Below are 15,155 nucleotides of genomic sequence, written 5' to 3' on the forward strand. Positions count from 1 at the left end.
TTCACCTTGGAAGAAGCTGTGAATATTGACATGCTGTTACCTTGAATGTTAGACCTGTACATCTAAGCAGAAGTATTTGCCTGAATGTTTGGATTCAGTCCAGAATGGAATGGTTCTCTCTGCCTACGGCAAATGCAGCACACTGGTTAAATAGATGTTAAGCCCTGGTCAGCTTCAGATTCCTTTGGTTGCTTGTGTCTCAGAGAACCTTTAATATAACTTGATATGGTCTGTGTCTCTTCTTTTTCCCCTTCAGGGAAGAAAGGCGTGAGAAACATGAGCAAGAGAGAAAAAAGAAGAAGGCTCAAACTCTCGGAAACCGTAGAGGACTATCTGTGGGTTAGGAGGAATAAGAAATATCTAAGAAATCACTGTAAATACTGTTCCTGTCATGTAAATATTTGTGCTGTCTGTGCATGGTTCAGGTTGCTATTAGCTAGAGGAATCCAGAGAGCATTGAATGAGACCTTAAAATGCATCCGAACCTAATGTTTTAGTGATCAACTTCTCCCATGAGATGAGAGTTCTAAACTTCTAGGAGCTTAGAACTCTCTCTAGTTGCTTCACAATGGTTTCATTTAACCAACTCATTTAACTAAAAGATGTTAAAGGAGAAAATGTAAGTGGAAAAGAGATGCTCAAGAAGCCTCCTTGCAACTTAGGGCAGACTTCTCCACCAGAATGCATTTGTAACCCACTAAAATGCACACTTTGGATAGCAAGCTTCAAAATGTTCCACTAGTAAATTGCAGGAGTTGGAGATGTCTGCTTGCCCTGTTCTCCAAATCAGTCCTTAAATTCTGCCACAACTGTTACAGCAATTATTCAGCATTTCTAATTGCATTCCTGTGGAGTAGTATGGAATTTCCAAGAGAAGAAAAGCTACGCAAGCTCTCTGGAAAACTAAAAGCTTACAGGATAACATAATTGTAAAATACTGTATTTTAAAAAAGTCACAACTGAAAAGTGGCTTTACAAATGGCCACCTGGATGCTTTGAACAGTTAAGGTTGCTTTGTTCCTTTCTATGGTAAATAGCAGATGTTAACAAAATTCTTCCACTTTTCATCTCTATGATGCTTAAAAGAGGTTACAGTGAGGCACATTCCAATACCTCAGACTTAAAAGCTGTTGTTATTGTTACTTTTAAGAATACATAGAAAAGCTGTCTGGATTTATTACGGAAGGAACTGGAAAGGTAATTTAGCAGTTGTAATCTCAGCTAGAATTTTGAGCAAATAATTGTTTCAGTGAATTTAGTGTCCTATCAAATATATGCTGAAATGTCAAGAACAAGCTTTTTTTTTTTTTTACAATTGATGGGGGGAATAAATATTTTGTATATAACCTGTTTATCACTGTTTATATCATCTAGTGTACTACATACAACTACCTCCTTAGTGTAGCACTAGTTTTGTTCACACCTGTATTTACCTACTTGGTGTCTTTTTTGTGACAAGCTTTCCTTACCCATTAGCCTGCCTACCACTTTATGAAAGCATGTTTGTTCCAGTATCTTCAGAAATTATAACCATCACTCCTCTTTTGCTCTTAAGCTATGTAATTCTGTGCAGGAGCAAAATGATGGTACAAGACACTGCTTCAGCTTGCTTTATTGTGGCCTCTTCCATATAAAATAAAGGTACATTTAATATTTGTGAAGTACACTTAAACAAGGTCACTGCAGAGGCAGTCAGTGCTTTGATTAGACTAAGTTTGTGACAGCTGAAACAAAGCCATTCAGCACTTGTTCTTTAATGTGTTTCTCAAATTACTGAAAACCAGACTTCTCAGAAAAAAGGGGGGTATTGACCTTCTGTGCCACCAGCTGAGGCTGTGACTTCTTACAATACAGCTGAGTTAAGCTAATTGCACACATCAGAAAAGTGTGATCTGACCTGCCCTGTAACAGTGCTGACCACCCTGAGCTGTGCCTCCTCAGGGAACAGACAGAGATGGGGGTTTCCCCCCGCCCCACCCCTGGAGCATTATTCCTATGCAACAACCTTAGCTCTGTAAAGCTGTAGGACTGTCGTCAACAGCTCCAAATAAAAGCCGAGCCTGCTGCATAGCTACTGTTTCAACCTTGGCAGTGGCAGCTTTTTCTTTTTTTAGTTATTCAGAGGAGCCAAAGCTAAAGATCAAAATACTTCTGCCTTTTCCACTTCTGGTGCTGCTCTCTGTAAATTTCAGCAGCTGAGTCACACTTAAGCACCATTCCTCAGGGTATTAATTCTCATCATACTTTTTCCAGCTTAAAACTAGTGGATATGAGTGTTTTCCAACTGTCTACAATCCATATAATGTAGAAAATGAAACTATTGTACAAAAAAACTACACCAAGCTCATTAAATACTTTTATTTCTGTAAAGGTCAGGCCAGAAGCTAAAACTTGCCCAGTCAACAGTTACTACTTTGTAAGAATGCACACAACTCTCCTCAGGCTATATTCCAGTCTGTGTATGTACAGTCTCTCCAGGATTCTGTATTTGGCTGCTCAAAGATGCCAACGGTGTCACTACAGTCAACACTTCATGCACTTATCTTTTTAGTGTTTACACAGAATCTTCAAGTTGTTGTAAGTCACACGTTAAGAAATGTTTTATAAAAATGAACCAAGCATCTGAAAAATGTCCCAAAAGACACCAGCCCAACTTAGACTTCAGGATTCTTTTTGTATGTTTCATAGGCAAATTCTTCTGTATGAGCTCTATCGTTTAGCAGGCCAATAAAATCAATCTCCAGCTGGAATGGACCATCTACTTTATCTCCGATTGTGAATCCAAGGGTACTAATCTAATTAAAAGATATGTGCATTAGAACAGTATTTATAATGATACAATTGTATCTACCACTTCCATATTTTACAAACAATTCATGGCCACCCACTGTAAACAGTGGTATTTGTTCAAAGTACAGCATTATTTCTTAAGGCTTGAACACTTCACTACCACATTTTCAATGCAGACCCCAGTGGGAACGTACTTCATGTTTGCCTTTCTACCACTGTGTTGAACCCTTTTCTAGAAATGGCCTGAGCCTAAAGCAACACTGCAGTTTTTATCCTTCAAGGTTTGTGTATGGCCAGTTTCATCATGATTGGGCGTACAAGCACATTTTCATAAAGTCTGTTACAATTCTTATGTGAGCAGTAAACAAACAGAATGTAAGTAAGGATGGAAGGGAACTTTCATTCTAGATCAAGTCATACACCTGGTATAGTGTGAAAGTGCAGCAAAACAGACATTTTAAAAATGCACGAAATTTTGTTGCCGAGTTTTATATTAAGGCAAGGTTCTTAGCCACTGTGTCTCAATTAGAATAATGTTCTTATACTATAAGAACATCCTTTCCCCTAATGTCCTCCACTAATCTGTTTTTTTTAAAAAATAATTTTTATTCTAACTAATGAATTCCATAAAAATCCATGTAGCTCAGGCATGTTTCCTGTTAGCCTGCGGCTTGCCTGAAACCACTCTCAGCTCCTACATGCCAGCAATCACCTTTTGGAGGCTCCAGTGCTAGCAGTTCTCAAACAAGGTGGGTCACCAGTGGCAGGCCACCTATTAAGCTCTAGCTGCCCCTAAGCCCTGCTACAAGTGCAGGTCCAAGCCGTACCCATGATTTTAAGGACTGCTGTACATGCAGGAAAATAATGCCTAGGATGTGTCAGATAAAGTTGAATAGTTGCAGGCTGAGGCTAAAAATAGATTGCAAGTGTATGCTAAATAAATAATAGAACAAAGCTAAAGAAATTAAATGCATTGACATTCCTCTCAGATCGTTCTAATGTTTTAAATGCCGTCTCTTCCCCAGAAGCAAGCTCTACAATCAGCCCCTTGGCTTGTGGAGCCTGGGGAGTTTTTAAAGCTCCATCTTTCTGGTTCATATTGTTATAGATGACTATGGGAGTCACCTAAACTCTCTGCTCTGAAGAATTCATTCCTTTGCAAGCCCTAGATACATTGGCTCTTTCCTGCCTTTTTATTCCTGTTTAACAATGCCTTTCCTGGTTCCTGGGAAAATGTACAGTAGTACCATGAGGGACCAAGACATTTTATCAAGATTTCTTTAATTACCTTCACGCCGCTTCCCCTATTTTTAGGTTTCTTTAAAATACATTTGTAAAATTACACTTCATATTATATGCAAGTGCATAGCTTCTACTGTGAAATGCTAAGCATAAGATAACAAGGAATGAAAATTAAGTGGAGGATGCTTAGATCAAGTATCATTTTGTCCCTTTAACTCCTGGTAAATATTTTTAAACACCCCATATACAACTTCATGTCTTCATTTACCATTGTGAATGACTGTACATTCCAAATCCTGATAAATTCTTCAGTGTCTGTATTTAAACACAGGCCTTTTATAACAACTTTCTTCCATTAAGTATATTTTTTCTTGTAGTTGATCAACCTTCTTCATATCATTCATATGCTTCCTACAGCCTCAACTTCTGTTTTAAAACAGATTGTTTTCATGCTGCCAATCACTGAATTGCCCTCAAATTTTTCCTGATTTTTTTTTTCCCCATTAAGGAAATTAGAAACTGAATGCAACATTCCAGGTGACTAACACTGATTCAAGTAATGGGCCTTTTATTTTCTCCCCATGTATATTTCTAACATTATTTGTTTTCCTTTTGGTAGCCACTGGGTATTAAGCTGCCCTCAGTTACAGACAGGATGGCCACTGAAATTTAAAAGAAAAAAAAAAAGATACAGAAACAATTTTTTCCAACATGTTGCCTCCCGTGAAAGGGTGAATTAGTCTACCTTTTTGAAGAAAAAAAAAAAATATTCAACACATTTACTTAATACTTAGACTAGAAAGCCTGGAAAAAACCTAAAAAAGAGCCTATAAATACATCAGTTTACTGCTCACCATCAAGGTCACTGATAAGAGTATATCCTCACATAAAATCTCACAATATGATATCCCCTACAGTATTCTGTCAGGAAGGAAGTTTATGATACTTACTTGGTACTTGATACTATTATTTTGGACAGTACTGTGCCAACCGGCACTTTAGATTTTAGTCACTTTGATCACTCCTCAAAAAAAATTTTTTTTTTTTTTCAAAAGCCAAGTAAGTTGTGAGGTATTTCTTGGTTACCTAGATCTCTTAAAAATATTTTTGGAGCTACTGTGAAGTAAACTGATGCTGCTATCACAAAGTAGGGTAATTTAAATGCAAAGGCAAGCACACAAGAATAAGTATAACAAGAAGAGGCCCTTCAATTTCAAATTCACAAACATTAAAGGATTTGTAAACTATCTATACCATGACAATATAATCTTAAAGGATATTTCAGACAGCTAAAGCGTATACAAAACTTGCCTTGTCTAACCAGATAGGATGCTGGTCATCCTGGACTCTTCCCCGACTGGAGAGAAAGAATTTGGAGAATGGAATCTGACAGAAACAAAACCAAACCAGACTTTAGTGTCACCAGTACATAGAATAAAAACTTAAGAAATAAAAAGCCTGCCTTAGTAAATGAAATAATACTCTGCTACAGCTGGTACCAGGACTAGTTGGGTACATAGAACTGGCACAGAGAAATGGGCCACATTAATCCTTTCATTAACCACTCGCAGCCAGCTCCAGCCCCACGCTGTTCTGTGGTGGCCGTTTGTAGCCGTTGTGCAGGATTGTTACCCTGTTGGGACACAACGAGAGGCTGCAGCACAGAAGGTGGCTGTTTACATCTAGAGTATCTACCTCCAATAATGTCAGCATAAAATAGAAATTAAGGAAAAGTCTAGCACGCATGTATATTGACAGCTCGTCCGTACCCAAGCTGTGTATTTCATAGTGCAAACTTCATACTGAGACATCAGTACTCCAGCAAAGCAGTTCAGAATAATGTAAAAATGACTTTGAAGGCAGCGGGAGCAAGAAAGAGGAGGGGCTGCCATAAAAGATAGGAAACAGGAGGGTTGGCTAGCATGGGTGAGAGGAAAACATGCAAGCCAGCAATGACACACTGATTTTCATCCTCCTGACTCCTCATCTGTGAAACAGTGGGCTGTTCTCACCTGACTGGACAACAGTATTACGAAGCGCTGAACACCAATTCATAAGGATGTGCAAACCTCCTTAATGTTGTCATCAGCAAATTACAAAAGTTCCCCAAGTTTCATCAGAAAAGAGCCAAAACTCCCATTTCTTACAAATAGTATTCTGCGTCACAGATTCAAAGGCCATAAGTGACAAACCACATCTTTGAGTCTCTGACTGACTCCAGCAAGTCAGTGGGTGAAGCAAATCCTGCTGCAGGGTACAAATCCTACACCAACCTACATCCTTTTGTATTACAGATAAAACGGTTATCACAGAGAATATTCCTGGCAACACCTGCTACGCTTCAATCGCTGTATCTATTCTCTTACTCCAGTAATAGCTAACAGCAGACGTTTAGATGAACGTATGGTGGATCAAATTTTTAATACAATTGACAGTGTGCCCTCCCACAATCCATTGATTTACAGTTTTGGGAACTCCCAAGCCAAACGCACATGTCTGTTGTATAAGGATACACAACAGAAACGTTGTTGAATCGACGGCAATAGCCACAAACTGTGACTTGAAAATTCCCCTTCCACAGAGCTATGGCCAGGACCCCAAGACAGTTTCGTAAGTTTGAAAGACGTGTTAGTTCACCTTTATTTCCTCCCAGTACGGGCCTCCTCGGGTGAACATGAAGTAGTTGTAGAGGTCATCCTTTTGATGAGAGAAGTAAGGGTCTGTATAAATGTTTATCATCCAAGGTCTGCCATCGCCACGGACGCGTAAATACAGACTGTTGAAGTTTGACCAGTCATAATACTTCTTCCTAGCAAATGATCCCTATAAATTATTAATAAATAGAATTATCCCTCCTTAATAAAGGGTAACTTCCATTATGAAGAACAGAGCACTATTGCTTTGATCACTGCCCTCTTTATTATGTCAAATAATATCTACTGCGATATAGTGAAAACTGCGTTACTCTTTCATCATAGTAGCTGCTGATCTCACTGAATTTCCTTCAGCACTGTATTAGAGCCCACAAATTGCAGTATCACCACTCTGAGGACTCATGTTTTAATTATAAACCACAATCTTGTAACTATCAGAAATCAGACCTCCTTCCTAGGATCAAATTCCCTACCAGCCAAGGACACAAACGCTATAGCGATGGATCAGTAAGTTTAATAGTCTGTGGTCAGTACTAGATTATTCAGAGGTGATTACAAGAAATTGAAGAAGTGGGATAATTTATCCCCTGTGATAACTTCCCTTATTGATGACTGACATAAGCACTGGAAACAATGTTTTCCAACACTTTTTGCCATTAACTGTGCATAACGATATGGATTGCAAGCGTGTCTAATTCTCAACTGCATTTTTTTCCAAAGATCTTAAAAGTCCCAGTGTTGTGATTTGCACATAGGCAGATCCAAGAGTCTTCAGAGAACTACACTGAGGTCACTTGGAGTGATGGGGGCGGGGTCAGAGCCATTCTTGGCCAGAATTGCTTAAATCAAGTCAAAATTAGCACCAAAAATTCAGAGGTTTCCCCTTTATTTTACAGCACTACTACGGTTACCTTTCAATTCTCCTTCTACCAGCTCATCTTATAGTTAACAGGATGAGTAGATCATCAATACATTAATACAAGGGCTGTGGCTACTTGATTTTATGGTTTTGCCAGTTTTGAGCCTTTTTACTTAAATAAAGAAGAGCCTTCGTATTTATGTTTTCACTCTCTGATTTCAAACTGCATTATAAAGATGGACTGATACACTCCACTACTTCAGAATTAGGAGGTGAAAGTTTGAGTCACATTTGCACAAGCCAGGAGCAGTCCTGGGAATTTAAGTCAGGTGAGATTCAACTTACTGTTCCACTTCCCTGACCCAGTGTCACCATTTTAATCAGTGTCCATCTGCCTCTCATTTGCCCATGGATTTTGCTCGCTCATATTCTCTGCTCTCCAAGTTTCTGGCCCAGAAAAGATTTTACCTGTGTACTTGTGCCAAGTCACAACCAATAGAATGGACTAAAAAGTTAAGCATTTTATACACTGAGTCAAAATGTTCCTTTGCTTTTAAAGGTGCTTAAAAATAAGGAATGAAACAAGCAGTATCAATAATAAGCACATCCATTTCTGGTTCTGCTCAATTCTGAGCTATCAAAGATTTGTATCTCTTTTTCTGAGGAGTCAGTAGGAGTCAGACCTTTAAAAAGTACATTTCAAAGCATTATTTTCTGTTCCTGTGAGAAAAAAAGATGAGCTCATTCACCTAAACCAAGTTTGATGAATAGGCCAAGTTAAAGCCCAGAAAATTTGTCCTTATGACACATTCAATTAACTCCAAATTTAGAGAGACTTCTATTTTAATCATACCAATTTTGGATATAAAGGTTCATTACAGATCCTTCATTTGCAAGGAGGCTGCAAACAGGGCTGTCTTAGTGAGTGGATGCCCTATTGTACATAAGTAAATGATCAAACACATACTACTCCTTTCTAAGAAAGGAAAACAAAATCCAAGAAGTTGTTTAAGTTCCTTCCAGGTCAAAGGATACAGCAACAATTACATCCCTGAAGGAATATTTAATACTCCTGGAAGTGACCAGTTTCAACCGCAGTAAATAACAGTCCACCTGTTGTCACTGGGGTTACACAAAAATGCTCTTTGATTAAATAACAGAAGCTATGCAAACATGAAGCTGTACTTACCACTGGCGGTTTAGCTCTCATACTACAATATCCACTGTATTTTGTCTCCCCATCACGAGGTACTTCCGTATTGAGGGTTCCATACAGCAGAGCAGCCTGGTTATTCCTACCCAGTTTGAGGTAAACTTCACTTTTCCCTCCAATCTCTACATCAGAGGAAATAACCCATTTATTTAAATCTTCTTGGCTCCGAAACTCCCACAACACCCTTGTCTGTTCCAACAGGTACTGACTGAATGGATGGCCTCCAGGTCCTATTAAGTAATCTTTGGTCTCCTTCTTCAGCATGCTTAGCTGAGTCTTTAAGACATCAATGCCTTTCTTAAAACTGAAATCAATATTTTGCCAAGTTGGTTTTTTCTCAGGCTGTGACCCTGGCCTCCTGTAGCTGCTATACAATTTTGACATGGAATTGCTGAGGAGAGGTCCAAGTAAGGGGTGCAAAACTTTGCGCCTGCAGCATCTACCACGTAAAAAAACACTGTTCAGCAACGTAGCAGTCAGAGCCATATTGGTAAACTTGAAGAATTCACTTCCAGTAAGGCAATTAACAGGTCTGAAATGAATTTAACAATAAAATTAGCATCCAGAACTATCGTACTTTAGTTACCATAGTTTATCTCCACCTTCAATGAAAAAGAGAAAAGATTTTAAAAATTACATATAGGATGCTTGTAACACTGTTTAATTTTTAAAACAGATATTAACTAGAAATCTAAGCCATTGGGAAAAGGAATAAAAAATAACATCAAGCATTACACTTCCTCAGAGTTCTAGTTTACTTAATGATTTCTACCCTACGTGTCTTGTCTCCCTCGCCCCCGTGATGCGAAACATCCATGCAAATAAGAAAAACTAAGTAAAATACTTCAAATAAAACTGGAAATAGAAAAAAGCAATTCCTGTTCATCCCTTTCACTATAAGCAACTTTAGGTATTATGACTAATACTAGCAAAAACAACCTCAAGAAGAATGTTTCTAAAAGATGGCATCTATATAACTATGAAGTATTATCCCCTGCAAGAAAATCACAAATTCACAACTAGTAGACCCTGTTGCCATATGGACCAGAATGACAGTCTCATATGACAATCACAGACGACAAGATTTTTCAGATATGAAGTCCTACAGCAGCCATACTACATGTTTCTTTCATAAGTCATCCAGCCCCTTGCCCTCTCAATGTATCTGGTTTACAATTACAGAGAGGTTTGCAAAGACCAAAGCATTTAACATGAAAGACTACAATTCAATAGGGGTTTTTTTATAAAATTTTGGAAAAAATCTGAAAAACTTCTCTTTGCTTCTCTCTGCATCACTGCTGGTAGGAAGAGCTATGCCACATTGCTACTCTCCAGGTCATAAGGGACAGCCGTAATGTTCTGTACAAGGCTATTATCTCTGACTCATAAAATTAGACAGACTAGTTGCCTGGTTTTGGTTTTTGTGGTTTTTTTTTTTTTTGCCACAGAATAAATCCTAAAATGATGTTAAATCAGTTCACCTTCTCTGAGATTTTAAGAATGGAGCCAGTCATCCCACATATGTTCTCTATATGCCACATACCTTCCTTTACTCACAGTAAAATTCACTACTATTATTCTCACACTCTGATTAAGCTATGCACCGTGGACTAAAACCACATCGAAGGAAGTCACATTTTCTCTGTCGCACACTCAGCAAGACAGAAGGCAAGTTCCCAAAAAAAGAAAACCCATGCGCAGGGCTTTCATGTCCCTTGGTACTAAGGTGAAGCACACACCATGAAAGCAACGAGAGCCTGCACAGTGACCCGGGCCATTGCTGGGCCCCGCCTGCAAACCTGCCCCAAACCAAAACATAACCAGCAGAAAGAAAAGGTACAGAAAAGCTGCAGCCCGCAGTCAAGCTGAACCCTGCTCAGCACAGACTCGCCCTTGTTTCCTCCGAGTACCAAGAAGAAGAAAATAGGAAGTTTTAATAAATCTTACTTTTGCCCGAATTTTGTCCCTACACAACGTTTTACCAGCACGCCGATCTAACGCCAGCACCGATTCACCGCCCAGCAGTTACAAAACCTCGGCTTCCAGGGACGGTCTCGCTTGCACCTCACCGCACCCCCACAGTGAACCGCGCCGCGGCCTGGGCACCGGGCCCGGATTCTGCCCACCTTCCTCAAGCCCGGAGGGCAGAGGGGAGGTCGGGACACGCGACAGGCGATAGCGGCCTCTCCGCAAAAGCGGCCGCCTCGACACCTCCCCCGCCCCGCCCCGCCTTGACCAGCAGACTCCTCGTCGCTGAGGCACCGCCTCACCTTCCCGCCGTTACCGCCGGGTCCCACCGCTTCCGGGCCCGGCGGGGAAACGCGCACCGCGCCACTCAGGTTCCGCCGGCGGCGATAGCCACCGAGCTCCCGCCCTCACCGGCGGCGGAGGCGAAATCTTCCCTCCACTCTGTGGGCGCGGAGATGCCGCTGCACGGTGCCGAGCAGCTTATTCGCAAATATCTTTGCGTTTAAAGAGAGGCTGAGGGGGGAGATGCCTGTTTGTGAGGAACATGTCGGTGGGATAGATCGAATAAACGCTGATGGGGCCGGTAAACCGCCCTCAGCGCGGGGCCGCCGCCCGTGAGGGGCGACGGGCGAGGAGGAGGCGGCAGCGGCTGCCGCGTCCGCTGCCTCCGCTGCCGCCTCCTCCTCGCCCGTCGCCCCTCACGGGCGGCGGCCCCGCCCTCCTTCCCGCCCCGGCGCGGTGCGCATGCGCGGTGCCCTTTGTGTCCCGGTCGGGCGGGCGGCGCGGGGCAGGCCGGGCCGCTGTGAGCGCCGCGCCGCCGCCGTCGGCGCCGGGGCGGGGAGGGGGGGGGAAAGCCGGCTCCGCCATGGTGAAGAAGCGGAAAGGCCGCGTCCTTATCGACTCCGATACTGAGGATAGCGGTAGCGAGGAGAACCTAGATCAGGTGCGCGGGGAGGCCCGGCCCGGACGCGGGGCCTGGGATCTCCGGGCCCGCGCAGGGCTTGGCGCCGCCATCCCTCCCTCGTCCCCTCACTCCCGCTCGGGGGTTGCGCGCCGCCGTCGCTCCCCTCACCCCGATGAGGGCCCCTGCGGCCTCCGTGCAGAGAGCCCGCTCCCCTCCGGCGGGTCCCTGGCCTGCCTCTGGCAGGCGGCCCGCGTTGGCGGGTTTCGGGGGCTCTTTGCAGCGGGCCCGGTGCTTGCAGGAGGGCGGCGCTCGGCGGGACGGAGGGGCGATGCTCCGGGGCGGTTTGGCCCTGAGGAGGGAGGAGCGGGGCCTGGCAGCCGGCGGTCGTCACCCCGCGGGTAGTGGGGGAAGAGGCCCAAAGGGCTGGGCAACTTTTCTGAGCTGCTTTCGCACGCAGGGAGAGCTGTTAGGGAAAGCAGCGTGTCAGGTCCCTGTCTCCCGCTGGCCCGGTGAGCTCCTCAGGGCAGGCGGGCTCCAGGGGCGGTTGTTAATGCCTGTTTAATGCTCCCTCCTCAATCTTAGCGACCGAGCTGGAGGAGCTCTGTTGATGGGAAACTGCATGGAGTTAGAAGCCTGTAGATATTACAAGGGGAAGTATGTATTTATCATCAGGGCATCTCTTGGGATTGGAAGTGTGATGTCTGGCATCAGTTTAACCATGTCAGGGCTTGCAAAGAGGGCGTCTTCCTCTTTAGAGGGGGCTGCTTTCAAAGACTCATCTTTTGGTGTAGCAGGTGTTGATGATGTGATCCAAATGGTACATAAAGACATTATAGGTGAATTGTGTTACAGCTTGTGTGGCAGTGCTTGTGCCGGGGAGAAGTTTGGCTGGTTAAATATGCTGAAGCCTACAAGTCTGATGTAATTTATGTGCTGGACCTTCAGGGTTTTTAATATAGAAGCTGTTGCTATGTTGTAACAAAAAGCCTTCCCAAACTCTCAAAAATATTTTTGCAGCTTGGAGCTTCAGAAAAATCAAATCAGAGGCTCTGTTAGACAAATATACTGGAGCAGAGCATGCCTTGATTTTGTTGATCTTGCATGCCTCTAGAGTCTTTAGAGCTGCCAACATCTCACCACTAGTATATTAGTTTGATAGTTTCTTCAGAGCTTGCAAATAGAAAGAGTTGGACTAGATCTAGCGTAGATCAGGCAAACAGAGTGATGGTGGTAGGAATAACTGCATGGTTCTGCAACTGTTCCATCGTTCCCTGGAAGCATGCATGGGCATCTGTACCTGAGTAGTAGGTGCTGCTTCTTCCACTGAGCTGTTTGTAGCCACTATAACAGCAGGGATATGTATGTGCAAGGATGCAGATTAGAGATAGCAGGAAAGCAATGTTTTTGTGGTGTGATTTAAGGATGAGAGTATACTGAGTGGGGCTCCTGTAGGTTAAATGTTTGACAGCTTCCCTTGGCAATCTAGGCTTGTTGAATCAAAGGAGTAGGAGCTTTTCTAATATAGTATCTTGGAAAACAGGACAAGGGTAGAAAGAAAGAAGGAAAATTGCTTGGAATAAAAGTAGTGGTAAATATGCCAGGGAGGTAATCTGGGTTGAAGAACTACTTAGAGACAGTTGTGAGAGAGAAATTCTAGAAAAGATTGTAGAAAACATCAGGAGCTTCCTGAAGAGAACTGTTAATTGCACAAATGTGCTCTGTTGATGTTGCATGCCTTCTTCAGAGAAAGGTTTGTAAAATGCCATTACTAATGGAAGGTTTCTTTGTTGGTAAGTAGCGTAGGTCATCAGTTTCTGCAGTCTTTATGTTCTCATTTGAGCTACTAAATTGTAATCCATTTGCTGTGGAGATAATCTTCCAGTTATAAAACTAATGCAAACCAATCTAGTATTGACTTTCCAAGACTGCAGAAGTTGGTATGACTGTATTTCTACTCACAGCTAAGGTTCATCAGCCCCAGAGCAATGTTTTTAAGAATAAATTATGTGTCATGGACTACAAAGACAGTAATGCATCTTCAGAAATGTTTGTTTTATACTAGTGCTTCTGTCATTGGAACAAGCTATGAACAGCAGATGATGAGATTATTTGAGAGCCATTTAGTTCTTTGTGCTGGTGTGTGTTGCCTTTGCAAGTGCTTCCTTTGGAGGAGAGCAGCTCTATTTAGTTTCGCAAACTTTGAGCTTGATGCCTGCTCTGTGCCTATCCAAAGCATTAAGGGCATTCTGTGGTATATAGGGACAGTGAAAAGGAATTGAACAGGCTGGCTAAATAATACCAGCCATGACATTGTGGTGATGCCTAAAGTATTTCCCTTTTAAAGTGTATAATTGCAAATATGTCTTTTGTTTGGAAGAAGGAGCTGCTCTTTAGTGGCATTTGGCTTTTTGGGTAGTTGCTACACAATATAGTTAGGATGTTTTTGAATTATTACCTAATCCAGATGAAACAGACATGAACATGACTCTGAAAGTATTTGTCTTATGTCATTTATACCAAGAAAGTAATGGTAGTGGTATTTACTTCTAGCTTGTTATCCTCGAAATCCTTTTGTAGCATCCAGTTGTATTAAAATTGTGTGTGTGTGTATTTATGAAACATAAGTAGACTTTGTTCCTTAGTTAGTGGGGATAATCATGTTACTGGGATGTGCTCAAATATCACAGAGAAAGTGCATGTGCACTAACCTGGATTGGTAAAACTAATTATGACACTTTAAAATAAATGTGTAATTTTTCACACCAGGAGCTCTTGTCATTAGCCAAACGGAAACGCAGTGACTCTGAAGAAAAGGAGCCACCTGTGAGCAAACCTACAGCATCTTCAGACTCTGAGACGTCAGACAGTGACGATGAGGTGAGTTTGTTGTGTTATCAGTGAACTTATTATGGGTTATTTGTCTGATTGTACCTAAGCAGTGAAAATGTATTTGTCATACAATATATTTAGCCTGCTGACTTCATAAAGTGGGACTGGCCATCAGTGGAACTGATGGTCACCTATTAAGCCTAGAGGATGTGTACTCAGAAATACTTCTTTTTTTTTTTTCTTGTAATTAATATGCTTTGAATTGTAACTGTATACACAATAGTCTGAATGTCTATAGAAAAGATGACTGCCTGTTTAATCCCATGTTCATATGGTCTGAATGGTCTGGTGGTCTGCCTGCTTAAAACTAGTGTTTTTCCTGTGCAATGCTTGTGGTTGAAGTAGCAGAGAAGCTGCTAAAGCTGTAGTCTGAATTCAAGGGAAAGGGGTTTTCAGCTCTAGAAGAGAGCTTCCTTCCTCAGAGAGGAAAAGGGTCAAGGCGGGTGGTACTATTTTACAGGTGGTAAAACTGTTCTATTTAGCTACTTTGATTCTCCAAGAACTCTACTGTCAACTAGCTGGTCTGGTCATTTGAACATGCAATGGAGTGTGTTTTTATTGGCATTTTTGAAGAAAGTGAGGCAAGGAAGAGTTTAGAATTACTTTGTTCTAGGGTTTTCTCAGTTCCTTGTATAG

General features: G+C 42.1%; 3 protein-coding genes across 7 annotated transcripts in view; 2 read left to right on the top strand and 1 right to left on the bottom strand.

Annotated features, from left to right (window-relative positions):
• Positions 1-1,651, top strand: part of NUSAP1 (nucleolar and spindle associated protein 1) — a 14,897-nt gene extending 13,246 nt beyond the window's left edge. For both annotated transcript variants that reach the window (XM_072864387.1, XM_072864386.1), the window contains exon 12: positions 257-1,651. In XM_072864387.1, the coding sequence (XP_072720488.1) occupies positions 257-344 (88 nt within the window). In that variant the 3' untranslated portion in view covers positions 345-1,651. The remainder of the gene's footprint in view (positions 1-256) is intronic.
• Positions 1-11,393, bottom strand: part of NDUFAF1 (NADH:ubiquinone oxidoreductase complex assembly factor 1) — a 16,003-nt gene extending 4,610 nt beyond the window's left edge. Inside the window, exons 1-5 of one of the 4 annotated variants that reach the window (XM_072864391.1) lie at positions 11,138-11,393; positions 8,735-9,290; positions 6,670-6,855; positions 5,344-5,418; positions 2,325-2,795 (exon numbers count right to left, since the gene is read on the bottom strand). In XM_072864391.1, the coding sequence (XP_072720492.1) occupies positions 2,655-2,795; positions 5,344-5,418; positions 6,670-6,855; positions 8,735-9,244 (912 nt within the window). In that variant the 5' untranslated portion in view covers positions 9,245-9,290; positions 11,138-11,393 and the 3' untranslated portion in view covers positions 2,325-2,654. The other 3 variants (XM_072864389.1, XM_072864390.1, XM_072864392.1) reach the window with 3 other exon arrangements.
• Positions 11,394-11,470: 77 nt separating this feature from the next.
• RTF1 (RTF1 homolog, Paf1/RNA polymerase II complex component) overlaps positions 11,471-15,155 on the top strand; it is a 32,513-nt gene continuing 28,828 nt past the window's right edge. Inside the window, 3 exon segments of the mRNA XM_072864670.1 lie at positions 11,471-11,563; positions 11,565-11,669; positions 14,397-14,507. Coding sequence (XP_072720771.1) covers positions 11,471-11,563; positions 11,565-11,669; positions 14,397-14,507 — 309 coding nt within the window.

Source organism: Ciconia boyciana, chromosome 6 (genome assembly GCF_034638445.1).
Source record: "Ciconia boyciana chromosome 6, ASM3463844v1, whole genome shotgun sequence".
Taxonomy (NCBI): Eukaryota; Metazoa; Chordata; class Aves; order Ciconiiformes; family Ciconiidae; genus Ciconia; species Ciconia boyciana.